The following is a 27589-nucleotide window of genomic DNA, read 5'->3' on the forward strand; positions in this document are numbered from 1 at the left end:
CGCACATGTTTCAAGGACTTTGTGAATGTTGCTGCGTATGTGTTGCCAAGTTGGTGAAGCTGTTTCTTCATTTGGATGTGTTGAAGCCACTGTGTTTATTATTCCCATCGATTCTGAAACTGCAGTGTGTTTCTCCTACCGAAAGTGTTTACATTGGTAGCGGCGTGTTTGCACCTGTCGAACACCTTACAGATCACTTCAGAATGACTTCTACAGAAATAAGGTGAAATGCAGTATCGACTATGAAAAATAGAACAGATATAAAGCCAATCAGACAGATTAGTGGCATTTTCCTGCTTCTGCATCTGTCCTCTTGCAGATGGAGAAGATGTTATTCATGGATTGCATCAGTATGAGTAAACTTCATGGAACAATGCAGATTAACAGGGTTGCTGCTGACGAGGTGTTAATCTCCTGTGTGTGTGTGTGTGTGTGTGTGTGTGTGTGTGTGTGTGTGTGTGTGTGTGTGTGTGTGTGTGTGTGTGTGTGTGTGTGTGTGTGTGAGACTGTGTGTGACTGTGTGACTGTGTGTCAGCAGCAGGATGACCAGCCTGAATGCCTCTTATGGTTTTCCCAACCAAATTTAGATTTGACCACGCCCACGTGTGCATGATGAAGCATTGATGCAGAGTCAGTCTGCGAGTCCTGCAGCTTCATAGATCATCCTTTTCCAAGTAGATTAATGAAAAAAGCACTTAAAAACAAACGATCACAGTTATGCAGAGCTGAGTCAGTAGTAATTCATTGTGGAAAATAATTCAACATTTTGATTGGCTTTTATGAGTCAATTTTAGGGGCTTGGCAGTAGCAAATGTAAATCCATGATGACTTGTTTTCTTTTTCACTGATTTTCTTTTCCTATTATAGTACATTTTCCAGCTAAATCTACCGTCAGCTGAATCTATAAATCAGTTAGAGGAACTGTGTGTTTTCTTTAGTCCAACACTGCCCTGCTGTGGACGTGCATGTCACTGCAGCCTGATCTTTACAGGAAATCAGCCTCACAGATACAGCATTTCAAATGAATGCTTGGCTGATCGTTCATTTTCAAATCTTTTGGGTAAAAATGTGATAAACATCAAGCTGGAAACATTAGATGCACTCTCATGTGCTCCACTAAGATTGTTTTGAATCTGGCACCTTCTAATAAACTGTAGCTGTACGCTGTAAATAGTCTAGTTAGCCTTTAGGTATGAAATCATACCACAGGTGGTTTGTCCTTATACACACTGTGGATGCTAATGTTTTTTGTGTTTCAGATATTGTTTTGTTGGCGTTGTTGCCTTATCGTTTTCTGCATATGGTACTTTAAATTTATAGCATATGTTTAAGTCTTGTCTAATGCATGGAAATTAATATCCATGTTTAATTGTTTAAAAAGAAAAACAAATATTAGCCTTTTGGAAAAATGTAGCAATTCAAGAGAAAATTAAGCTCTCAGGATTGGAAAAAAATTATAGAGAGAGAGAGAGAGAAGAGAGAGAGAGAGAGAGAGGAGGGAGAGAGAGAGAGAGAGAGAGTGTGTTATATGAGCGTTATCTATGTTGTGTAAAAAATGTACTTCCTTATTGCTGGCATGATTTTGTAAACAACTTGTGAAAACCATTTTACAACTGATTGTTGTAACTGAATGAATGAATGGAAACACTGATGGCAGGTGCGTTTCTATGGAGGGATGGTTCTTAGTAACTGTGAAGCTAGTGCGGATAACGTTTTAGGCTTAAAATAAGTCTGTCTTTATTCTTGTAAAGCACCTACAACACATAACAATCAAGCTTTAGTTAGGGTTTAGTACTTTTCTCTTTTAAGCGTTGTTTTTTCAAGTATTCTTGCTTGGAAACAAAGTGACTTCACTATGATTCCCTGACACATTCAACAGACAATACGTTTAAGTTATACAATATGACTTTATTAGATGAAGTTTACAGTCTCATCACATTCAAAGACATTTCAATATCAAGGAGTTGACAGTTATCTAGAACAGGAGTCCCTTAAAAAATGTTTTCAAGGTTTAGTTAAGTAAAACACAAATTAATTGAATGCTAAGTTATATCCAAGATAATATCTGTCACATCCAAATGTGATTATACTCAGTTCAAACACATTCAATTAGCATAATGGGGTGCATTTGAATATCTTTATATTCTTGCTTCTTGTAATTTAAGTGTTAAAGAAATACAGTTTATACACAATACACTATTCATATATTTGATGCATATCTTAACAATATAATACTATACAAAATACACTGTATTTAAAATGTTGTACAATAGAATTGAAGTCAGTTTAGTATAATAGTATAGTTTAGTATAAAGTAAGTATTTTATTACTACATGTGCTTTTTTGTCTTCCTGTGTCGGGATCCATCTTGTTGCTGGTTTGTCCCACGTCAGATTCTGCAGGATGTGATGATGGAGCAGAGAGAGATAGACATAGGAAAATAGAATAAATAAATGTTATTAATCATTCAGTTGTAGTAATATTGCATCATCTCTCGTTTCTAGGACACCAACCCCTACTGTGTGAGTTAATGATTAATGGGGAATGACTCTTTCCCTACCTCTGTACACAGTTTTCGAAAACACCTCGTAGCAGAACAAGCATGCAAAGAAGGGCAAAGTATCTGCTGTCGAGAGTAGAGTGGTGCAGTGATGACGTATTTTATGAAACTGACCCTTAAGTTAGCCTGAAAGGGGTTTCTCGTCAAAAAGCAATGAGATTTCCTCATATTGCAGATATCAGATTTGATGCAAACACTACATTATGACACTTACAGGTTTACTTCAGCAGGACAATCTCCAAATGTGAACACTACTAATGCTATTCCATTTACGGTTTAAGGACTCATTCCTGCACCACTCTATTACAACCAAAGATTCATGACAGTTTTTATTTTAAGTAAGCAAATGCATCTTTATGCCACATGTTAGCTGTTTGGTTCATTTTGTAGCAGCGATCTCTTCCACCACGGAGCCATACTGCAGCTGAGGGTGGAATGGGTACACACTGCTCTGCTCTGCCTCTCAGCCTGCACACACACCCAGTATGAAACACTGGGCTGAATTGGGAGATGAGGCGCACAAACATTCATATATAAACAGAAAGAAAGAAACACAAAGGAATGTAATACACATGCAAATAAGTATAGTACATGACGTAAACACAAAAAAGCTGCAAAGATGTAAAACTTAATCAGCTTTTAAGTCAATTTTCAAACAGAAAATGCCAAATATTTGAGGGTTACTGTTTCTAACGTGTGGATATCACCTGTCTCACCTTACACTGACACTAACAACTTTGGCTTTTTGACAACTGGTCATACAACCAAATAATTCGAAATGATGACATGATGATTCAATAAGTAAAAATGAATCCTTTCGTTATTTGTTATACAGTCATATTCTAAGTTATTAAATATCCACAGGATATTAAATCCTTGTAATGTTTTGTTAATGAAAACCTGCAAAAAAAATATATTACTGTGCATCCTGTCAACGTGGTGATGCATACGTGGCATACACACAGTGGGAGTAATGTAACTTGACTTATAGCTAAACCTACTAATAAATGTATGATTTTATGTAATTATGTATGGATATAACGTTAAAACAATAAAAGCAAAAATACAAAAATGATAACTTACATGTTGTAACGATGTACTTTTCTTTTCAAATGTACAAGCTAGCGTTTAATCGGTACGTTAGTTTGCAACCCCCCATTAGAGGGGTTGTGTAAAGCAAACTAACCTACCTATTAGTTGTTTTATTACCCTTAATGTTTTATTTTAGGGTCTAACATCTACTTTAACCTGCACTCAAAACGATCTTGCAACACTATAGTCTGTAAATGGACGCTGCGAACTTGACAGTATTTGTTTTACAGTAGCTTGAATAACACAATAAATAACCGAAAATAAGGTCAAAAATGGATGAAGCTTTGTCCTAATAAGTAACATATACTAACATTGATGGTTGAATTATAACTTACCAATGCACAGTGGTGCTGTTCTTGTCGCAGCAAGGAGACAATGGAGGATGGAAAGGTCTGGAAAGGGAAAGAGAGGATAGTGGTACTGCTTAGCTGTACGTGGCGGGTTGCCAGGTTTGCCGTCTATCCTGCATCTGAAGTGCGTATCAGTGGAACACAGATCCTTGAGTACCATTTATGAGGACACGTAAAAGTTGTGTTCTAAATGTACGAAGGAAAAAGTAAATCAGTTTTATCTGCTACATTTCGTCAACGTTAAGGTGCTTGTTCAGCAGATAAATGGCAAGTATGGTTGAATATGTCATGACGCAATTAATTAGATATCTACTGACAAGGCTTACTTTGCATAGTTATTTTTCATAGTTTAACTACACCTTGCCAATTACCGAACGTTCACTTAAGTAACATTTTGAATGCAATATTTTCAATTGTAATGGGATATGTTTGCATTGTGGTATTGATACGTTTCTTTGAGTAAATCATTTGCAATACTTTTCTCCACACTGTATAATATTCTTTTGCATAATCCTTTCTATACATGTACCCAGGTGTTGGACCAACTGTACCAAACTGCACGTCTTTCCCCTGTCTCGTTAACTGCAAACGCGTTTTTTTACAGACCTGGCAACACCCGTACCGGTCAAACTACACCACGCACACTCAAAACCAATGGCGGACGAAGTTGAGCAGGTTGGTGTAGCCGCGGCAAATTATGTTGTTTTTCTTTCACACTGCATGTATATAATTATCAAAAAAGAAAGCTGTAAGGTGTGTTTACTTGTGCTGTTCTTGCAGTGGGGTTATTGTGTCAATTCGTTTATTTTTCCTCCTCTAACAGCGCAGAGAGGCCTGTTAAACAAGCTAGCTAAATTAGCCCTGTTAGCACGTCACGTTGATGCTAACTTCAAAATGACAAAACGTGTTTCAATGTCGGTTTGGTTTGAACAGATAGAGCTAAAATGGATAAAAAATATTACAGGACAACGCTATCAGTTGTCATTGTGTGTTCATTTTGTAGCATTACACCTAATGCATACACTAGTTCAAACGTGTCTGACTTGTTATCTTCAAAAACATCTTGGAAATGTTAGGGCTGTGCCTTTAACCGGACAGAAGTGTAACTAAATGCTTTAACATATGGTGGGACTTTTAGCCAATAAATAGATTTAATTTGGTTAATATTCTCCACAGCTACATTTCTTCTCAATCTATCTTCCAAGTGTTAGTTGATATTAGTTAGGTCTGATGTAGCTCCCCTAGAATTGAGATGCTTTCATTGTAAAGTCACTGAAATTGCAAACCTATATTTGCCATTCATAGATTTCTTGACTTTGTTTTGTAGAAGGTTGATGTTCACGCCATAACCTGTGTTCACCTAGCTTTGTGTGCATTCTAATAGCACAAAAACAAAAAAGCAAACAGTTTTCTCAGTGCACATTTTCTGCAGCCCCTCTCTTGAAAAACACCCAGAAGACATTTTAAAATCTCCAATGCCTGTTGCAACCACTTGGATTCATTACAATAAAAAGTATGCCTTGACACTCCTATTTCCTAATACGAAAAGGCAGTAGTCAGAAATGACACCCCCATCCTAATTATAGGCGTTGTTTGTTAATATTATTGTTACTTAATTTGTCATTTCTCATACATTTATTTGTTTTTATATTTCTTTAAAGAACAAATTTATGAATGTGGTTGACAAAAGTCCTGAGGGCATCCTCTGAACTGGCATTTATTTCTAAAGTTGTTGAAGCCTATATAAGTAATATTTGTTATTAATGTCCTTTACTTTTGTGCTGCAGCCCCCATCTACCAACACGGTAGAGGAGCCTCTGGATCTGATCAGACTCAGTCTAGATGAGAGGATCTACGTGAAGATGAGAATGACCGTGAGCTCCGCGGTCGACTGCATGTAAGATACACACCCAGTATCTGCTTCAAAAAACAATGAAATACCTGCAAGTGTGTGTTGTGGGTTTCTATGTTTTAAAAACTCGCAGGTCGGATATATTTGTGTCCTAACTTCATGCTTCTTGATGTTTGTTTGTCCCAGGCCTACGATCAGCACCTGAACATGATCCTTGGAGATGTGGAGGAGACGGTGACGACAGTGGAGATCGACGAGGAGACCTATGAAGAACTATACAAGGTACAGCTTTCTCCTTGTTACATCCTCATGTCCTCTTACTGAACAACTACTGTTGTGCTGGTCCTGGTTTCTAAAACTGTCCGTACATACTGGGCCTTACTGAAGCACTAGAACAATGCTGCTATTATACTCAAACATTCGATATCAATAGAAACATTTAAAATGCATATTCAAATAGTTATTCCCTACAATGGTAATATTTCACTTCATTGACATTTGAAGATAGAATCTAATGCAAACAAGATGTTCTCTCCAAGATTGTGAAGAACAGTATTTGCACTTTCAGTGGTTGTATATAAAATCATGTTCATAGTTGAACTGTCTCTCTTAAGAGTGATGAGGGATGGCTAGCAATCTGTGTCTGTGGCCAACATATACTTCCATAATACTACAAGATTGACTTAAGTCTTGCTAGTGTTTGAATGCTTTTCCTTTTTATTCATGTTTTTTTGTTGTTGTTGTTGTAACAATGGGAATGTGGAGATCGCAGTTTCTTTGTTCTCAGGCTTGAAATGTTAGTCCGCGAAAAAAAGTATTTCGACTAATTTTTCATTAGTCTATTAATCGAAGGAAAGGAACAAAAAAAATGGTGTGCACTGCGTGTGCTTTGACGCCTCGGCCTGAAAACCCCTCAGACTTCCTTCAGAGCTGAGCCTGGTCATCAAGTGCATTTTGTTGAGCAAGAAATTCAAAGTATGGGATCTTGTATGTAAATGTAAGAAGTGAAAGTAAAATGTCCAATAAAAGAAGAATACAAATATTTATACAAAGCTTAATTTGTTGAAGTAAAATTGTACAACAATATGGAGCATATTTAAATGTATTGTTAGTATTAATAAAATACTAATTCTGAATTGCACGGTTTAAAAGGGTTTGTGCCGGACGCTTTGAGGGCAGAATACTCGTTATAATCAGAACAATGTAAAGATGATTTCCCTTTTCTGTCTTTTTTAGTCAACCAAGAGGAACATCCCCATGCTGTTTGTCAGAGGAGACGGTGTTGTCCTCGTGGCTCCGCCCCTCAGGGTGGGCTAACCCTAACCACTTCCTGCTTGTGAGGGAGTGTTTGAGGCAGCTGGGAAGCTTATACCTGCAGGAGAGGGTGGTGCTGTCATTAAAGGCTGAAACATGGCTGCGTTCAAACACATCCACGCCCCTCTGGTCAGACTCTACTGTACCCCCCACCCCCTTCTTTAGCCATCATCAGATACTACCACAAACTCTCTACACTATTATGTGGGGCTGCAAGGATTCAAAACACTTTTCACTAAGAAAGAAAGAAAGGTGATTTTGGCTTGGACAAAGAGGGCTTATTAATGAGGTTTTTGGGCAAATCATTATTAAATTGATTTGGGGATTATTTCAGCAAATAGTAAAATACAAGATATCATCATTTCTAATAAGAAAATCTCAACTTTAGTTTGTGGGGTCGCAATGATTAAAACAAATATTTTAAAGAAAGAGGACTTCGGGCCTATTTAGTTTTTTATTTGGACAAATTATTATGGGATTATAGTTGATTTCAGGCCACAATTTGAGTTCTTATTCTCAGGATATGTCATTTGATTTTAAATGAATCAATCCCAACAGTTTTTAGTTAAGCCAGAAAAAATACAATATTCTGTCACCTTGAGTTGTTCCCCTTTACCATTCTCTACAAGTGCCATATTAGGTTGCAAACATCATGGTTTTTGGAATTTGAACTGCTTCACGTGCGTGTGTGTGTTAACTTGTGTTTGTAGGGGGTATTTAAAAAGTATTGCCACACAGCAGACTGAGCAGAGGGGTTTTATGTAACTTTTTACATTTCTCAAGTGAACCTTTTTTGTTTGTTCTCAGCAGAATTCTTGTGAAGTTACCCCGAACCCATTATCTGTGAATATTTGGGAAGTTTGCGTTCCTCTGGGACGGTTTTATTTTATGATTTTTTTATATATATTTTTGTAGTGTTTGTGGGACTTGAGAGGACATCATGCTCAGATGTGTAAACATTTGTTTTCATTTGGTTTTGGTAACTTTAATAAAAAAGGTCATTTGAAAAAATAAATGTCTTTCAAATTTTGTATTTTTTTTTATTTTTACCACTTTAAAATGTAACCAAGGGTCTGCAGGCCGGTGTTAGTCCCTCCCCCCAGTCCTGCATCTGCCCCTCTGGACGTGACTGGTGGTGTCTATTGTTTGTCAACACAATGATGCAGACTGAACTATTTTGAACAATTTAAGGCAGTTTTCTGCAGTTTAGTTAAAATAATGTTACCTTTTTGGTGTGATCATTTATGCAATACCTGAATTGTTTTCTTTTGTTAAAATACAGTTTTGTTCTGGTAAAGAATGTCTTATTGTATGGAGCCAATTTTGTAATTTATTAGCAAAGAAAAGCTGGTAAACTGCTTGCATAGCTTAAATTAAATAATTGCTAAAGTCATTCAACTATAAATGATGAAATATATCAAGGTATTCTATATTTATTCAGCATAGGATGAAGCAATCAGATCCTTTACTTAAGTTGAAGTACTCATTAGCACACATTTCTACCTAAATGTACTTCAAATATCAAAAGTAAAAGTATTCTTTATCCAGAATGGATGTTTTCACAGTATTATAACGTTATTACACCAATCAGCAACAACTTTCCGACCACCTGCCTCATGTTGTGTAGCTCCCTCTTTTGCGGACAAAACAGCCCTGACCTGTAGAGGCATGGACTCCACTAGACCTCTGAAGGTGTGCTGGGGTGTCTGGCACCAGGACGTTAGCTGCAGATCCTTTAAGACCTGTAAGTTGCGAGGTGGGGCCTCAAGGGATTTGTTTATCCAGCTCATCCCACAGATGCTCGATGGATTGAGATCTGGGGAATTTGGAGGCAAAGTCAAAACCTTGAACTCGTCGTGTTCCTCAAACCATGCCTGAATCACGTCTGCTGTGTAGCAGGGCACATTATCCTACTGAAAGAGGCCACTGCCATTAGGGAATACCATCTCCATGAAGGGTGTACTTGGTCTGCGACACGTATAGGTAGGTGGTACATGTCAAAGTAACATCCTCATGGCAGGACCGAAGGTATCCCAGCAGAATATTACCCAGAGCATCACACTGCCTCCGCAAGCTTGCCTTCTTCCCATAGTGCGTCCTGATGCCATGTCTTCCCCAGGTCAGCGACGCACACACGCCTGGCCATCCACATTATGTGAAACAAAACATGATCCATCAAACCAGGCCACCTTCTTGCAATGCTCCGTGGTCCAGTTCTGATGCTGACGTGCCCATTGTAGGCGCTTTCAGGGTGGACACTGACAGGTGCCATTCACAATCAGAATCACAAATCCTTTTTTAGTCCCACAGCAGGGACATTTACATTATTTACAGCAGAAGTGGCATAGCTGGTAAAAAAAAAAAAGGCATGCAATAATACAGAATAAGCTAGCATGTTAACTTATAGAAGAAGAAAAGCACAAATTAGTTTCACTAGAATAAAGTAAATAAGTAGGTACACATACATGGCAAATGAATTGATGATCAGCATCTTCAGGACATGTAATGTAATGTGTGGAGACATTACAAAAATGATGATTGATGATGGTGATTATTGAACAGTATTTCAAGAAAAGTGTCTTTATTGCACATTCTAACTAGATAACCACTTCTTCACTTCACCTGTCAGGGGTCAGAATGTATGGCTGACCTATTTTTATAAGTGTCAGAGCATTTAAGCATTGTAATTTGACAACGTGAACCAAATGTAGATACTACAAATACTATGTTGATCATTTCCGTGACAACGGTTACAAATCACCCTCTCGGACAAAGAAATAATGACTAAGATAAAACATACTATGTTTTGAAATCTGATGTTTATGAGCTAAGTGGTTTTTGCAACAGTCCATGCAAATATACAACACTCTACAATCAAATGAGTCTACCTTTTTCTAAACTAGACACTGGTGTATGATCCTAAGTAAAAAACATATCGGGTGACTTCATGTTAACATCCGTAGGCCATGTCCATTTGTATTGTCTTTTATCTTGCGCGTGATCAAATACAGTCAAAAGGTCATATTGTTCACTGAGCTGTGTGGGGTTTTCTGAAAGTTTTAAAAACACTTCTGAATGGTCATATAGTGATGCATGCATTGCATTGTATTTTCATAAAATCATTCCTATTGGGATTCATGTCATATGTTCCACTTTTATTTCAATTCCAACGTCGGTAATTTAGTTGAAACAATAGCATACTATTTCAAGTGGTATGTCATTATATATATATTTGATGACAGTCCTTTATTCAAATAAAATCATGATATTTCAAAAAATATATTTGTGTATAGGAATAAGTGTATAAATAAAGAAAATGCCATTAATCTGCTGGTATGTTGGTATTATAATAAAGTGGTGTCAATATGTAGATTATCTTGCTGAACAAACCTTGTAAGTATCATTATGGAATGTTTGCCACAGAAATTATTTTTTAATAATCCAAAATCCAATCGGCAGGAAAATGCATCGTCACAAAGCTGAAAACAGGGCTGTTTTGAGTAAGTCATGAAAAGTTGACGTTTTAGAAATGTGTGTTTCTCACAGGAAAAAGCTACAAACATAATGATCTCATTGACCCTGCATTGCTGGAGATTAAACAAGCCAACAGTATATAAAGGAGTTACAGCAATAAAATGCAACATACGCTTTATGTGTACCTGATGGTTATGATCAAAGGGAGCTGCAGAGAGGGGAGGGCATTGGAAGTGAAAGTAGGAAGTAAGACTGCCAGAAGCCATTTTACACCTCAAAAGAGCAGGGGGGAGAAACCAGGGTGAGTGTTAACGCCAGGCTCTGCTGGGTATTTATGACATTCATTATTAACTCTGTTTAACTGTATGTCAGAAAATAATTTGTTCATAAAAACATATTTCCTGAAGGTGACATCCTCAAATGTTGTGAGCTTTTTTCCATTTCTGGGTTTCTGAGCCTTCAGAGTTACAAAACATGTAACGCCCAGCACCGCCTGTCTGAAGTCTGATTGATATTGTTTTGAAACCAAAGTGTATCATCATGATGGTTTTGATTGAAATAATTGTGTTATTAGCTATAGTGTGTGTGTGTGTGTGTGTGTGTGTGTGTGTGTGTGTGTGTGTGTGTGTGTGTGTGTGTGTGTGTGTGTGTGTGTGTGTGTGTGTGTTTCCATGGTCTATCTCTCAGACTGGTGACTCAGAAGATGAGTGATTCAAAAGAGGAGGAGGAGGAACCTCTCTTCAGTAATGCACCTGGACCCTCAGACACAGAGTAAGAGTCTGTTTCTACAGTAAAGTGACCAGGGCCACATTTATAAACATTGTGTTGGCGCCAACGATGACCTATGCCAATTTCTAAGCAGAGTTTGGAATTGATGAAAAGCTAACTCTAGCGGAGAATGTGCGGTTGTACGGACACTCTGTGACCACACTGAGACATACGCAGTGTGAAATTACGCTACATGAAGCGCAACAAAGCTGCGCCACAATTTTAAGTTGATTGTTATTTTTGCAGGGAAACATCCGCGTTATAAATCAAAACATTTTTGAGTGTAACTCTTTCCAGGTGTTATCCTTACGCAAACGTTTCACGTGAATCCTACGCAAGGAGGCTCCTGAAGAGAATACTGTTTTTATGCTATAATTATCTAAGTTATGACTAATGATATGTGTAAAACATTAGTTGTTTCCACAGACAGAGAGAAGAGTCTCCAGCTGTCTATATAAAGAGTGACAACATTTTACAAATGACTTTTTATAAGCACCCACAAATAAATGCTCTTCTGTACAGTGAACAAGGACACAGAGGACACTTAACGTTATTTGAGGGTAGGCCTATATCTATATGCCATTATATTATCAATGTGTCAGCGTAATAACATGTTTTAGAATTACAATAATACTTTAATCAATATAAATCTTTCAACAAAATGAGTTGACTACCTAAGCATCTTTTTTTAGGATGTTGATTAATAATAGTAATAACTTAGCTGGTTGTGTTTATCATTAGCAGATTTAACAGGTGTTTGTGCCTGGCAACACACATGAAGATGTGAAATTCATATCTCCCGTGTATTCACACAACTTGAACAATTTCAACTTGAGCGTAAGGTTTGTAACATTTTTAAATGTGTTTGCTTGTTGTGTTGCAGACAGACCTGACAAAGCATTAAGGAGAGACACGGCAGGCAAAAACATAGTTTTTCATGCACTGATCGATTTTGAAATTTTGTGCTATTTTGATTCCATAACATGTTTTCTTTCAGTGTTTTGGAAGGAATCCGTACAAAATACACATTTAGGTGTTTATTTTACTATAGTTTGTCTATTTGCGTTTGTAGATTTCTTCTAAATTCAGCAGAAGTTAGCATTCTAACGCAACATATATACCGCGACCGCTGTTTGCACCATGTAATCCCTGGTATCGTTATAAAACTCCGTCTCTCCTGCGCAATGTCATCGGATCCAAATATGGTCATTTTCTTTGTATCAGCAACCAATCGGGAAAGTACAAAGGGGGCTTTAGACCAGAAAACGAAATCCCATTGGCTGGTGTCAATTTCTGACAACGTGAATCGTACAGATGCGTCACGTGGTGTGTTGTGACGCTTCCTGGTTTAGCTTTCCGTGTGACATTTCAATCTCAAAATGGTAAAAGAACAGCGACATAAGTTTCACAGAGAAGGAGACAACAATAGTCACTTGCACGAAGCAAAGTAAAACTAAAAACAAATGAACCCGAACATGAGATAGCTTCACGGAGTGCGTGGATGCGCAAGCTGTCATCCAAACAACAGGAGGGTTTAGATAGCGCCACGAAGCAGTGGCTGATAACTCATGTAGCGCGTTGAATGAACAGCTCAGTGGGTTGATGTGTTCAGGTCCTATGCTCTGTTACTCAGTTTTCAGTAGTTATGTGTTTTATAAATTCTATATTGTTGTTGCCAAGGAGTAGATTAGATATTGTGTCTGTAAATAGTGTCTTCAATTAAAAACAATGGAATTTGACAATACATATCCTTAAAGGTCTTTTTCTCAAAATGAGTTTTTTCTCATGTTGGGAGCAAGACATTTCCACTTCAGTAGCACTTACATACACCAAACTTTCCAGTGTTATTCCTATCAATATTCTGAAGGTTTTTACAGAAGGATGTGTTCATATCTCATTCATAGCCTGAATTATATATCATTTTATACCTAAAAACATGGCAAAATTGGATATTTACGGCTATTGACAGCATTTTCTGATTTATGTAGTAATAAAAAGAGATATCCAAAATCTCTTCTGTAAAAACTTCGGATTCAAATATGACTACAAAATGAAACAAGAATTTTGAACCTGACTTTATCCAATATTCAGAATTGTGTTCCCGAAATGTATTAAAATATGTGCATATTTAACTAGATCATGTATAATTTACATATTTAAACAAGCTTTTTCAGAAAATTTGTAATACAAAAAACCATTGTCTTAATGTAAGTAATTAACTGGAGAAGTTTCATGATCTTTAAGATTAAAAAAAAAACCCTATTCAAGAATAGTGTCTCGCCTTAACTCAGGCTTTTTACATACCAGTTGTTTTTTCAGCATCTTGTTCCATGTTTATTGCACTGAATTCACATTCAATTCTATGTAAATGTGTTCATAATGCTAAAGCAAACCAGATTAGTTCAGCTGATGTTATTAATCCAGACACAGAGTTGTTTAGTTTCATCATTTTATGAATAACTAACCCTCTATACCCTGATGAAGTATCATCTAGAGATACAGACTTTTTCAAATAAAAAAACTAGAATTTGCCAGATTGCTCATCTTTGATCAGGTTCAGCTGCCTGAAGGAAAGCTGGATCACCAGACTGACATCTTGGTTTTCCAAACGCTTGGCCCATTCCAGAGGGAACTTCTGCACTGAGAAGGTTTTTCCAACGCCAGCAACGCTGTTTGCCAGGTATTAATAATGTTGTTACATTTTACACATTTTTCTTCTCTATTATTCCTTTAGGTGATGGAGGTTACATGGTGAAGATTCAGTTAATATATTAATAACAGCCACTAATTTATCGAATTGACTAACAGTGCCAATAATCACAACCAGTGTTGTGTGTAACGCATTACAAAAGTAACGGAGTTGAAGTAATTTATTACTTTTAGCTGTAACGCAGTAATATAATACCCGTTACAATTCTCAGTAACGCAGTTACAACACATTTTAAACTGAAATGATGTGGTGTCTTGTTTCTAAGGATTCACAAACATCGCGACACATTCCAACACCAGAGAAATAATTGTGCAGATAGAATAGTAACTCAGTGAGACTGTTTACTATTGGTTAAGAGGGCTGCAGAAACAGATTCACGATTGAGAGCTGCAGGCTCGGAGAAAAGAACAGAGAGACACAGGAGTGCACGCAGGCCAAAGCAACAGAAGGTCACTTTATCTGGGTCTGCCTCTTGAACCCCGAGAAGTTCAGAGACTCGTGGCAGAGTGTTGAAGATCTGCAGCCTCTGTCCTCTGTGGAATCTCCGGCTTTTAGAAAACTTGTCAGTCAAATCCCCGTTAACACACCAATGACCAGTGCCAGCCCGAGCCTTCAGGGGGCCCTAAGCAGAATTTGATTTTGGGCCCTGGTGGCCCCAAGCAGCCGCTTAGTTCACTTATGCCTCGGGCTGGCCCTGCCAATGACAAGGTGAGCTAACGTTGCCATGGAGACTCGTTCATATACAGCAGGTTACAGGGCCGTGCAGAGGCTCCACTAACATGTAAATAATAACACACAGAGACGTCATGTTACCGGTATCACATATTATTCAGCCCACTTAAACGGAGCATGATTTTAATCTCTAGCTTTTTTCCTGATGTTCAGCATGTACTGATAGATATATAGATAGGAAAGTTACGCAAAAGTAGTGTAACGCATTACAGTTCAGACACAGTAATAATGTAATGTAACTTATTACTTTAAAAAGATAGTAATAAGTAATATTACTTATTACTATCTGTACATATGTACTGTATTACATTTTGGAAGAAACTTGCCCATCACTGATCACAACATGAGTCAAATGCTTTGCATCAAATACATGAAGTTAATTGAATCTTTTCTCATTTTTGTAATAACACATGTTTTAATGTGTCATCACAGACTAACTAACTGTGGACTCTCAGAGACTGAACGTGAAGTTGTGGCCTCAGCTCTGAGGTCCAACACCTCCCATCTGAGAGATCTGGACCTGAGTGGCAACAAGCTGCAGGATTCAGTTGTGAAGCTGCTGTGTTCTGGACTAAAGAGTCCAAACTTCAGACTGGAGGCTCTCAGGTCAGTTCACTGACTGTAGTCAGAAGTTTAATCATTGTTTGCACACTTTTTCTGTTTTCACCAAATGGCAAAACATTTAGAAGAATAACAAAAAGGCAGAGAAAGTGAGCAGTTTTTCAGCTTTCATACATTTGTGAGGATAGACTCAATAATGGAGGAGTAGGAGTTCACTATTGTCGGCTTTGGGAGGCTGAATTTATTCAGCGGCTTCAGGAAGAACATCCTCTGCTTGGCTTTTTTGTTGAGGGAGCTGATGTTCTGCTCCCACTTGAGGTCCTGGCTGCTGATGGTGCCTAGGAAGTAGAAGGGCTCCACAGCAGTGACTTGGGAGTGACACAGAGTGACGGATGCGGGTGGGGCTGCGTACTTCCTGAAGTCCAGAACCATCTCCAGTGTCTTTGGAGCGTTGAACTCCAGGCTTGTTGTCCCTGCACCAGGTCACAAGATGGGCCTTATTGCTAAAGTGTATTTCCTTCACCTGCGGTTTAGTTAACTGACTGTGGCTGTTAAGTTCAAATATAACAAAAACAATCCTACACTGCATAATTCATTCTTAACTCTTAAACACCTGAAATTCATCTTGATATTTTTTTTTGACAAATGTAAAAATTATATCATTTATATTTAAATACATACATTTTTCTTTTTCCAACATTTTATGAAGCCACATGATGCTTATACTGACTGTGCTTATACTGACTGTATAGTTAAACTAAAGATGCTTGATTTGATGACTCCACTGTTCCTAAAATTAATATTCTGGATGTTTTGTTCACATTTCTTCAAAATCCATCCTGACATATTCGTCATCTTTGTTAACTTTGTCATCGAGTTGGATCAGTTTTTGTGCAGTTTTATTTTTTCTGGCTGCTCAAAATGAGTTTGGTAGATGGAGATGTAGAGTGGTGCCTCACATGGGAACACATTAATGTTGAACTGTCAGACCTGAACACATCTAATTAGAGTGTAAATGGATTTTGATCCTCCTCTTGTATTCTTTTTTCAGACTGAGTGGCTGCTGGTTGTCAGAGATCAGCTGTACTTCTCTGGCCTCAGCTCTGAGGTCCAACCCCTCCCATCTGAGAGAGCTGAAGCTGAGTTTCAACCCTCTGCAGGATTCAGGAGTTAAGCTGAGGAGTGATTTTCTGGAGAGTCCAGACTACAGACTGAAGACTCTCAGGTCAGTTCTCCATCTTTTACTTCTGTGCTGAGATTAATATGTGAGAGATGTGTTGACTCTCTCAACATTCTGCCAACAATTATCACATTATGACAAAGTGAAACAAGTTTTTTTTTAAATGTTTGCAAATGTATTAAAAATAACACACTCAAATATCACAAGTATTCACACCCTTTACTCTAAACTTTGTTGAAGCACCTTTGGCAGAAATTACAGCCTCAAGTCCCCTTCAGTATGATCATGCTAATAGCTTGGCATAGCTATCTTTGGGCCGTTCCTCCCATTCTTCTTTGCAGATCGTCTCAAGTTTCATCAGGTTGGATGGGGAGCGTCAGATATCTCCTGAGATGTTAAATCGGGTTCAGGTCTAGGCTCTGGCTGGGCCACTCAAGCAAATTCAAAGACTTGTCCCGAAGTCACTCCTTTGTTTTCTTGGCTGTGTGCTTAGGGTCGTTGTCCTTTGAAAGGGGAACCTTCGCCCCAGTCTGAGGTCCAGAGCGCTCTGGAGCAGGTTGTTATCAAAGATCTCTCTCTACATTGCTGTCAACTTTGGGATCTTATATAGACAGGTATTTGCCTTTCCAAATCATGTCAAATCAATTGGATTTACCACATGTGGACTCCAATCAAGTTGTAGAAACATCTCAAGGATGATCAGGGAAAATGAGATGCACCTGAGCTCAATGTTGAAAAAATCTATGGGGTATAATGTCATAATGGGGTATTGTGTGTAGAATGTTGAGAAAAAAAAAAGTAATCCATTTTGGAATAAGGCTGTAACATAACAAAATGTGAAAGAAGTGAAGGGGTATTTATACTTTCTGGATGCACTGCATCTTAATGCTAAAGTATATTTTCTTCTTCTGTGGTTTAGTTTGTTGACTGTGGCAGAGCAATGTTGAGCTTCAGATAAACACCTGAAATTCATCTTATATTCTTCATAATGCTTTTCAAAAATGAGCAATATAGAAAATACATAGATACTTCACTAAAACTATCAACACTAACAACACATTCAGTACTTGCTTTTTCCACCATTTCTATGAAGCTACAGTACATGATGCTTACACTGAGTGAATAGTTTGAACTGAAGATGCTTTGATTTGATGACTCCACTATTCCTAAAAGCCATATTCAGATCAATCAGTGTCTGTTGGTTTTTATTAATCTGGCTGCACATGATGGTTTCCAAATATGTTTTCTTGTATTCTTTATTCAGACTGAGGCGTTGCAGTTTGTCAGAGACGAGTTGTGTTTCTCTGGCCTCAGCTCTGAAGTCCAACCCCTCCCATCTGAGAGGGCTGGAGCTGAGTGCCAACAATGTGCAGGATTCAGGGGTGAAGCTGCTGAGGGATGTTCTGGAGAATCCACACTGCAGACTGCAGACTCTCAGGTCAGTAATACCCCTTTACAACCAAAGCAGTTCCAGATACTAGTGCTCAATTTAGAACCGGTTCTTCCTGTTTCCACTGCTGCGTGGCCGACTCTTGGCCCCGAAAACTGGTTCTTAGCAGGCACCACTCAACTGCCCGTCAAGAACCAAGAACCAATACATCAGGCTTACGTCGGAGGCTGGGTCAGATAACAGAGTACTGTGAAGAGAATAAAGTTGGTACAAGCAGTAGTGCTAAGCAAAGTGACTACAACGCTACCGTTCATATACAAAAAGTGCACTTTTTTCATTTCATTTCATTTTATTTGTTCCGCTCATGATGGTGCACAACATAAGAAAAAAATAATAATAATAATAATTCACTTTCAAAACACAACTGTATTTACGCATTCCATGAGCGAGAAGGAGCAGGGAGAAGAATAAATCTTATTTTGCCTGCCCCTTACTCAAAGCATCAATAAACAATCAAAATAGATGGTCTATCAATTATAGTTACTTGCAACAAATACTTACAGTAACGTGAGAAAAGAAACAAGCGACATACACACTAATTCACAATCAACTAAGGAAACAGATTACCTGCCACTTCATAAAGTTTAGTTACTCTTTTTTTATACATCTTCTTGAACTGAAAAATATTTATACAACCCTTTAAATCATTCTGTAGACAATTCCACAGTTTGACTCCAACCACTGAAATACACATCTGCTTTAAAGTAGTCCGTGCATACTGATGCTTAAAATGAAATGTCCTTCTTCGGTCCTCATCCTCTGAACTAAAAACAAACCATTGTTGTAAATGTTCTCGTAATACTTTGCTTTTTGTCCTGAATATAACTACGGTAGTTGTGTCTGGAACTCAACTAAATCCTTAAGTTTCAAAAGTCCTGACTTAATAAACAGACTATTTGTGTGTTCTCTGAAGTCCACTTTATGAATAATTCTTACTGCTCTTTTCTGTAACATAAACAATGGATTTATATTACTCACATGTTGCCCCACAATTCCACACAAAAGCTAAAGTATGCCAAAACCCGTGAGCAGTACAGAATTCTCATTGCCTTGTAATCTAACACTTTGCTTTATTCAAAACAGAAATATTCTTTGACACCTTTTTTTTTACATGTGCTATATGTGATTTCCATGTCAATTTGTCATCCATTGTCACACCCAAGAGCCTAAATTCAGACACTCTTTCAATACAAACTCCATCTATTGACAGTGAAACTTTTTAAAGATAACTTATTTTCATCAAACCATATTTTAAGTTTGGCCATTTAATTTACAATGCTTTCTTGCTAAAACCTTTAAATCATCTCCTGAACTAAAGAAATTGGTGTCATCTGCAAACAACACAAACTGCAGTGTCTTTGATATCTCACATATACAAAAGAAAAGAAAAAGTTTAGGCCCCAAGACCGAGCCCTGTGGAACTCCACATTCAATGTTCATACTCTCAGATGTTTTACCAGCAAACTATACGTATTGTTGTCTGTTATCTAAAGAGCTACTTAACCAGTTCAGAACTATTCCTCGCACACCATATGTATGTAATTTAGAAATGAAGATGGTATGATCTATAGTATCAAATGCTTTTTTTAAATCAATAAATACGCCTATTGTGTATTTCTCACTTTCTATTGCTGTTGTAATTTTTTCTGTTATCTTCATTAATGCCAAAGCTGTAGATCGATTTGCCCAAAAGCCATACTGACTCTCATCCAACAAATTATTCCTTTCAATAAGTGTATTTAATTTTTGTACAAACAGTTTTTCAAGCACTGGAAAATTGTGAAAGTAGAGACACAGCTCTGTAGTGAGTAAAGCTGTGTTTATCTCCCATTTTAAAAAGTGGAATTGCCTTTGCTATTTTCATTCTGTCTGGAAAAGTACCTGTATTAAAAGAAAGATTGAAACTATAGCTTAGTGGTTTGGTCATACAGTCAATAGTCTTTTTCACTATAATCATGTCGATCCCATCACTATCAGATGATGTCTTATTGTGGGATTTTGCTACAATTGATCTCATTTCAATTTCACTCACTTCTCCGAGAAACATGGACTGCAACACTTTATGTCTCACATTCCAGCCACTCTGTATTTGCTCATCCTCATGTTTTTTTTATAGAATTACGAGATTAGGCCCAACATTTACAAAAAAAGAATTAAATGAATTTGCCATTTCATTCATGTTTTTTGTTTCCTTATTATTGTCGTTAATGAAATAACTGGGCAGACCTGTGGACACCGGTTTATTTCTTATTACATTGTTTAGAATTTTCCAAGTGCCTTTGATATCATTTGTATTTTCTTTTAACTTCTTATTATAATGCTTTTTTTTTGGCTTGTCTCAATATACATATCAACTTATTTTTATAAACCTTATATAAAGTCAGGCCACACTAACCAGGCAAGGTGTGATGCTATTAGTTTTGATTTGACTTAAATGACCATCCGTCCTTACGCTATTATTTCCCATTGTGAAGCGCACCACACTGCTTCATACGTTTTCCTGTTGTTTTTGTATTATAGCAGCTATCGGGTGGAATCAACGCATGCGCTACACAGGTTGCCATGTCATACTATCACAAATAAAATCATGCCACAAAATGATAGCAACAAGTAGTCAAGAGAGTCGGATTAGCTTTGGTTGCTATGCTAACATCACCCGTCAAATACCATAGAAGCTTTAACAACGTGTCCATTCAGAATGAAACACATTCAATTATGGGGATGGGGATATGCATCAGCTGCTTATGTGATGGTCAGTAAATGCCGCTGAACCACATTTGTAAACAAGGAACCACTGCACTCTGGAGAAGAGTTTACAGTTGGAGAAGTCGTTCTTTAATTTAATCTGGCACTGTTTAAAGGGTCAAAGGAAGTCAGGACTTTGAATTATTCAAAAGAACAAATCATTATTTAAAAGTTAATCCCAAACTTATGGATTTTGTTCCTATACAGGGTCTATGGCGATAAGATCATAGCCAAGATACAGAACAAATGTGAGTATTGAAACCATATCCTCCATCAAACTATTGTACAACAAAAGCTGATCTTAAAAGGAACATGTCTTTTGCCTGCTAATATTTCTCTTTGTTCATGTTTCATTAGTATTATTCTCATTCACAGTTCTCCTCTCCGTTGACTCCGATGTTGAACAGGTTGTGAAAACAGACAAAAAGGTGAGAGACGAGCAGTTGAACAGAGTGAAGTTTATTTATTGTGGCTTCACCACTGAATAAAATATAATTAATAGGGTTGTCAAGTTAATGTTTTCTTCAGGTGTTTCAAACTTGGAAGCATGCATCAGTTTCTTGAAGTTGCACAGGAGTGGGAGATAATGGACACGGTTGCACGTCTGTGGCATTAATGAGAGCAGCTTGTGCTGACTCATATATTCAGCCTATTTTAATAAACTACAAAATGTGCTTTCAGGGAGATATTTTTAGCAGACAATATGACCGGAGACAGTCCTTGGCGTCAAACTGGACAATTTTGTAGCCGTGGTGAAGAGAACTCTGAACAAACTGTATCAATCATGGATAACCACTCTTCACTTGCAGCTGGACAGGTAGTGGAGCTCCTTCTCCAACAGACTGCTCCAGCTCCGCTGTCACAAGGACAGATACAGGAGAACATTCCTGCCTACTGCCATTAAACTGGACAACAAATCCCCTCTGGCTGGCCAACAACTCACTGCTCCATAGCTTCTCTTTTGTTAACTAGAAGTATACATTTTACATCAATATATTTTATTTAATATGCCATTAAAAATACTAAATCTAAATAATATCCCACTTTATATAGTTAGCTGTGATTTTGCCCGTCAATAGTGTTTTATTTTTCAGATAGTTGACATAGTTTTTCTCACAGTCAACTTTTTTCACTCAATAAGTTCAGTTGTATTTTTTATTTTTAGATGTTTGTATTACATAATTGTTTGTTTTCTACTATATTTTATTTCTCATTATGTGCAATACTTGTTTAACATGATGCTGCATCAAACCAATTTCCAGATTTGGGATAAATTAAGTATATCTTAAATAACTAACTCTGTGTCTTTCATACTTGCAGGTTCCAGTTTCCTTCTCACCTGATCAAACAGCGGATTCTTCATACAGGTAATCCTATTAAATTCATTTCATGCTTTTCACCATGTTCTCAAGATTTGAGATTCAAAGGTTTATTGTCATGACATATGCCAAACTATTGTGTAATCTTGTAATGTATGAAAAACTTGGATTGCAGGTTGCAACAGTGCAATTCACAATAGATTAAAAAAAACAACAATACAAATAAAAATGGTGAAAGCTCAGGCATTCAATAATCTTATGGCTTGTGGGATGAAACTGTCACTGAGTCTGGTGGTTTTAGTCCTGACGCTACAGTAACGCCTGCCAGACGGCAGCAGACAGAACAGTTTGTTGCTGGGGTGTTGGGGGTCTTTGATAATGCTGTGGTTTTTCTCACAAACTTCACAATGGTGTTGGAGCTGTGTGTGGCCAAACAGTCCTGTGGGAACAGGGAGTAGAGAGAGGGATAAGCATGCAGCCTTGAGGGGCACTGGTGTTGAGGATCAGATTGGAAGATGTGATGTTTCTCACCCGCACTGCCTGGGGTCTGCCCGTCATGAAGTTCAGGATCCAATCACAGAGGGCGCTGTTGATCCAGAGATCCCGGAGCTTGATGATGAGCTTGGAGGGCACAATGGTGTTGAAAGCTGAACTGTAGTCGATGCACAGCATTCTCACATATGTGTTCATCTGATTCAGGTGTGAAAGGACAGTTTGGAGGGTGAGGGTGAGGGCTATGGCGTCGACTGTGGACCTGTTTGGTTTGTAGGCAAACTGCAGGGGGTCCAGAGAGTCAGGGAGGGAGGAGGTGATGAATTTTATGACTAACCGCTCAAAGCACTTCATGATGAAGTGAGTGCCACTGGGCGGTAGTCATTGAGGCAGGTGGTTCTAGTCTTTTTGTGGACAGGAACGATGGTGGAGTGTTTGAAACATGCAGGGACTACAAACCGCAGGAGTGAACTGTTGAAGCTGTCCATTAACACCTCCGCCAGCCGAACTGCACACACTCTGAGAACACAGTCAGGTCCAGGGGCCTTGTGTGGATTAACCCTTTTAAAGGAGCTGCACACATCTGCCCTTTTTAAAACAAAAGGGCAGGGCTCTTGGCAAGCCTGGCTGTTCTCAAAGCTTGCAGAAAAAGAGTTATGTTCCTCAGGGAGGGACACACACACAGACACTCCTCCCTTACTTTTCCCTGAGTTTACAGTCCAGTCCTGGCGAAAAATAGAAAATAAGATAGAGTTAATCCAAGTCTCTTTGTTTTTGTTGTTTGTTGTTTTCTACACATGAATGATTGCAATAGTAACTTGTCCCTTCTGTGTCTACAGGTTCAGGTGTCCTGGCCCAGGTGTGTTCCAGTGTGCTTTGACTGGCCTGATGTTTGTTATGGCTCAGGAGGCGGAGCTGCTGTACAGGACGGTCCCTTGGGAGGAGAGCCACCTCCAATCAGCTGGCAAGAAGGCAGCTGGGCCGCTGTTTGACCTGAAAAGTTCTGATGATGCTGCCGTCTGTCAGCTCCACCTGCCACACAGTGAAACAGAGGATGGTAAAGACAAATGCAGTGTTCAAAAATATTCTTGTATAATGTGTAGCACCATCTACTATCCACTCCCGTTCAAAAGTTATGAAGTAGCAGTATAAATCAGACACCAAATATATTATTTACATTCAAACTAGTTTTGTCCCCAAAAGAACAAGAATGAATCTATTTAAAAAGTGATATTAATTGATCATTATTGGAGCATATGGTTCTATGCTGCTCTAAATACTGAGTTAGATTTTATTTGGGCCCGCTGCAGTCTCCTCAGTGTAATATTAAAGAGATTTAAACTGTGATTTATCATCTGCACGTTCAGCTACTAACAATGCTAACTCGAGGCTCACCTTCTGTTACTGTTGTGAAGTTTGAGGAAAAGCTCTGATAAAAGAAACACATTGTGCACTTGACATTAAAACAAGAAGTTGCACACATGTTGATGCAAGGCTTTGATTCATTCTTATTTTGACAGAAGTAAGAATTTCAACAACCTAAAAGCTCTAAAAAAGAACAATAATTACACATTGAAAATAAAAGCTGAAGTATGTAAACTGGTACATCCTAGTGAAGCTCTAAAGTCAATGACATTAGGTTAATATTAACTCTGAACTAAATGGGTCGACATTAAATGTGCAGAGATAAACCTGTTATAGCAGCAATGCAAAAGACGAACCACTCTATGCTTCACAGCGCTGCTCCTTGATGGCCTGTTGTCTGTCGTCCACATCACTGATGAAGGCATGAGCATCCTGGAGCCGCTGGAGGTTACAGAGACTCACGTGGTGGTGAAGGTGCCTCACCTCTCTCTCTTTGGCCTGGTCTCGGATATCGTTAAGAGGCTTCTGCGTCTGCGAAAGAAGTGCCAAATTCTGCTGTTCCTACGACCCTTGGTCAGAGAGGAGCAAATACTGGATGTATTTCTGCTGCATAAAAACATCCCTGTGAAAGAGGTGAAGTCAGTCGCATTTGTGCTCAACATCAGCCTGAGCATTTGTTTTGAACTACAGCTGTTTCCACAGTCCACACACACTGTTACTCTTCTCAGAATGTCTTAGTTCTGAGGCGAACCAGATCTATCTGAACTGGATCTTTAGAAGGATCTTTTTCTTTCTCAGCATGTGCTTCTGTCTGCTGATACTGACGGCATAAATAGTTAACACAGCAAACGATTCTTCTACTATTATAGCCTTTTCACTGCCATGCAATTCATGGTAAACATCTGCGCAGGAATTGTTAATGTGATGAATTTGCATTCATTTTTTTAATGCCTCAACGTTTCCAGATTAATCGAGAAATGACACGTTGACAGCCCTAATACATATATAAAGAAAGGTATTGGAGGTGTGGAATTGCATCCAAAAATATTTATCCTACACTATAATGCATTGACTGCGTATATGGCCTCATAATTGCATTCTTAATTTATAGCAATTCTCATCACTCTGCAGAGTAGGTCTGTCAACATAGGTTGTTTTTAATGTGTTCTAAAGTGATACAAATATCTTGTTACTTAAGGTTGCTAAACAACAAAGACGTGCTGAGAACATCACAATCTCCTCCGACTGTAAGCTGGACATTTTTCACACTTACAGTGTGCACTGTGAACCTGAGGGCTTCTTTATACAGCCTGAGGTGAGTCTTGCTACTCCTCCAATGTAACACAATGATCATTAACACACACATAGCTGCATGTGGATTCACAATCAGGAAAGATGTAGACAGTGGCGGCTGGTGAACATTTTTTTGGGGGGGGCGCAGTTGGGCGGCACGGTTTAAATAGCACTTTTTTAGAGGTTTAGCTTAAGACAGTTGGTTAGGTGGCTGCGGCCACATTCGTGCTTCTTACATTTTTGTGTGAAGGGCTTTAGATCCTTCATCCCGGTTGTAGTCCAAAGTGTTTCAGTCCCAGGACTTTGAAATAACAGACAAGGGAAACAAAAAAAGGCATTGCTCACTGTACAACCAGCTAACCAATTCCGCTTAGCATACAAGTTTGAGGAGAAAGTCCGAGTGTAGGTTCTCCCGCGATCAGTGGTCGTCTGTTGAATGTTTAAATCCGGACGCTCGGGTCCCAAGTCTTTCAATTTCTTCTTTTCGACATCTGATAGTCGATGAAACTGTGTTTTAAGTAGAGCTTGCACGGAGTTCTCAGCCATCGATGTCGCCATATTCACTCAATCTAAGTTTCAGCTAGCTACGGTGCTGCTCTTTACGCTTGTGGTTAGGGAATGATAACGATGCTGATTCGCCGAAATAGTCCAATCGCGTATCTAAGAATGTCACATTGAACTAAGAAACAATGCCATTGGCTGTGGGCGCAAATCTTTGCGCCCACAGATCTAAGTTTCATCCCCCAATGAAAAGCTATCCTTGCTAAAATGACTGAGAAAAGTATAAGCTCTCCTATAGACTCCCATGTTATCGGCGCCCACGGACGGTAGCCGACCTGCCTATTCTCAGAAAAGGCGAATGGCAATATATTATGTCCGGACACATTTTAGCGGTTCTTGACAGTGGTCTCCCATACACATTTAACCCATAAACACGGTACATTTCTTATTTCAATTATGTTGTATATATAACGTTTTTTAACTCAAAAAGTCAGGGTGGGCGGCGCCCAAGCGCCCACTATTGACGCACCGCCACTGGATGTAGATAAACATTTCAACTTCTGCTTCTTGTTTCCAGCGACAAGAATTTGAATCATGGTTTGGACCAAATTACCATCCAACGTTTGAAGTGTTCCTGACGACGCGCACAAAGACTGTGATTTTGAAGGTCCAGGACCAAGATGGAAATGTAGTCTGGGAACGAAGTGTGCGACTGGAAGGTACAGACTCCCCCTGATGTCAATTTCAGATCCCATTGATAGCCTGGATGTACAATCGACAAGTTTAGCTCTAAAGCTCCATCTCATAGCCTTCACTATTAAGGCTCCCTGGCAGAGCATCATTACTACATTAATCACACAACCTGTAATGTTCTACCACTAGAGGGTTCTGCATGAAAACTGTAGTAAAAATGACAGTGTGGTGTGGCGGTGAAACAGCGTGGCATCGTGGGAATTGTAGTCTACAGCTTGTCATGCTTAAGTGGATTCAAAGCCATTATTCTGCATGTGGGATAATAGGTGTAGTATTTTTTAGACATTCTAATGAGGAAATGTTACATTCTAAAACTTTGAGTGAACAACAACCAACCTGTGGGAATGCTGAGTTCCTTTTAAAGAGCTCTATTCAATGAGATTATTGGTAATAAAACAACATTATTTCCCCTGTTCATCTTTAAGGTCCAAGTCAGGAAATGTCCCAGAGAAATGTCCGTGCAGAGGACAGAATCCCAGCAGACCAGTGGCTGTCCTCAGTCAGGACACAGTTTATTAGGGGAGTGACTCCACCTGTCCTGAACGACCTTCTGGATAAACTCTTTGAGTCTGAAGTGATCAGTGAATCTGAAATGACCTCAGCCAGAACAAAACCCCAAATACAAGAAAAAGCCCGAGAGGTGGTGGACGCGGTGCGAAAAAAAGGAGTTGCAGCCTGCAGGGTTCTGATCACTGCTCTCCGTGAGCTGGACCCATATCTTTACAGAGAACTTAACTCGAGCTGAAGCTAAAGCAAAACCTTGTGGCGTGTGTTGAAGTCTAGTCCTGTTTTTTTGTTACCTGTAAATATTTCCCTTTGTCCCTGAAGGTGACAGATTCAGAGCACCTGGTTTATGTGTTCCCTGTGAATAAAAGCCCCTTTTCCTCTCTATTTTCCCTTGGACTCCCTCCTGAGAGCAGCTACCCGTGTTCCCAGCTAACTTAGACCAGACGGCAACGTTGCCTACAAGTCGCCATTTGGTCATGGCGACATTACCTTCTGGCAACTTTGTGGCAACATCGCCACGACGTTGCCTACAGGAAGTTGCCATTAAGTAACCACATTACATTGCCGCAAT

At 38.7% G+C, this 27589-nt stretch overlaps 2 protein-coding genes across 3 annotated transcripts; both read left to right on the forward strand.

The window, feature by feature from the left end:
• The first annotated feature begins 4539 nt into the window (after positions 1-4539).
• lsm3 (LSM3 homolog, U6 small nuclear RNA and mRNA degradation associated) lies at positions 4540-8183 on the forward strand. Its single transcript, XM_063911392.1, is given in 5 exon segments — positions 4540-4677; positions 5790-5865; positions 5868-5899; positions 6041-6136; positions 7091-8183. Coding segments are annotated over 5 exon segments (306 nt in total). The 5' UTR covers positions 4540-4656; the 3' UTR covers positions 7172-8183.
• Positions 8184-10920: 2737 nt separating this feature from the next.
• LOC134883160 (NACHT, LRR and PYD domains-containing protein 1a allele 5-like) lies at positions 10921-27402 on the forward strand. Of its 2 annotated transcripts, XM_063911371.1 has the most exons (14): positions 10921-10943; positions 11330-11413; positions 13965-14090; positions 15285-15458; positions 16465-16638; positions 17858-18031; positions 20996-21036; positions 21164-21216; positions 22109-22155; positions 23439-23656; positions 24338-24597; positions 25163-25279; positions 26336-26477; positions 26937-27402. In XM_063911371.1, the coding sequence occupies exons 2-14, from the start codon at positions 11346-11348 to the stop codon at positions 27254-27256; spliced, it is 1914 nt and encodes a 637-aa protein (XP_063767441.1). In that variant the 5' UTR covers positions 10921-10943; positions 11330-11345; the 3' UTR covers positions 27257-27402. The 2 variants fall into 2 exon arrangements, with proteins under 2 accessions (XP_063767441.1, XP_063767442.1); XM_063911372.1 differs by lacking the exon at positions 10921-10943 and having other exon boundaries at positions 11257-11413; positions 24338-24537.
• The last annotated feature ends 187 nt before the right edge of the window (positions 27403-27589 follow it).

Source organism: Eleginops maclovinus, chromosome 20, assembly GCF_036324505.1.
Source record: "Eleginops maclovinus isolate JMC-PN-2008 ecotype Puerto Natales chromosome 20, JC_Emac_rtc_rv5, whole genome shotgun sequence".
In the NCBI taxonomy this organism is placed as follows: Eukaryota; Metazoa; Chordata; class Actinopteri; order Perciformes; family Eleginopidae; genus Eleginops; species Eleginops maclovinus.

What these genes read in the sequence shown, in the direction of transcription:
- LOC134883160 (XM_063911371.1), top strand. Translation starts at nt 11,346, where the DNA reads ATGAGTGATTCAAAAGAGGAGGAGGAGGAACCTCTCTTCAGTAATGCA. An exon ending in TGCAGACTGCAGACTCTCAG is followed by an intron (nt 18,032 to 20,995) that starts GTCAGTAATACC and finishes GTTCCTATACAG; the next exon opens with GGTCTATGGCGATAAGATCA. An exon ending in AGCCAAGATACAGAACAAAT is followed by an intron (nt 21,037 to 21,163) that starts GTGAGTATTGAA and finishes TCTCATTCACAG; the next exon opens with TTCTCCTCTCCGTTGACTCC.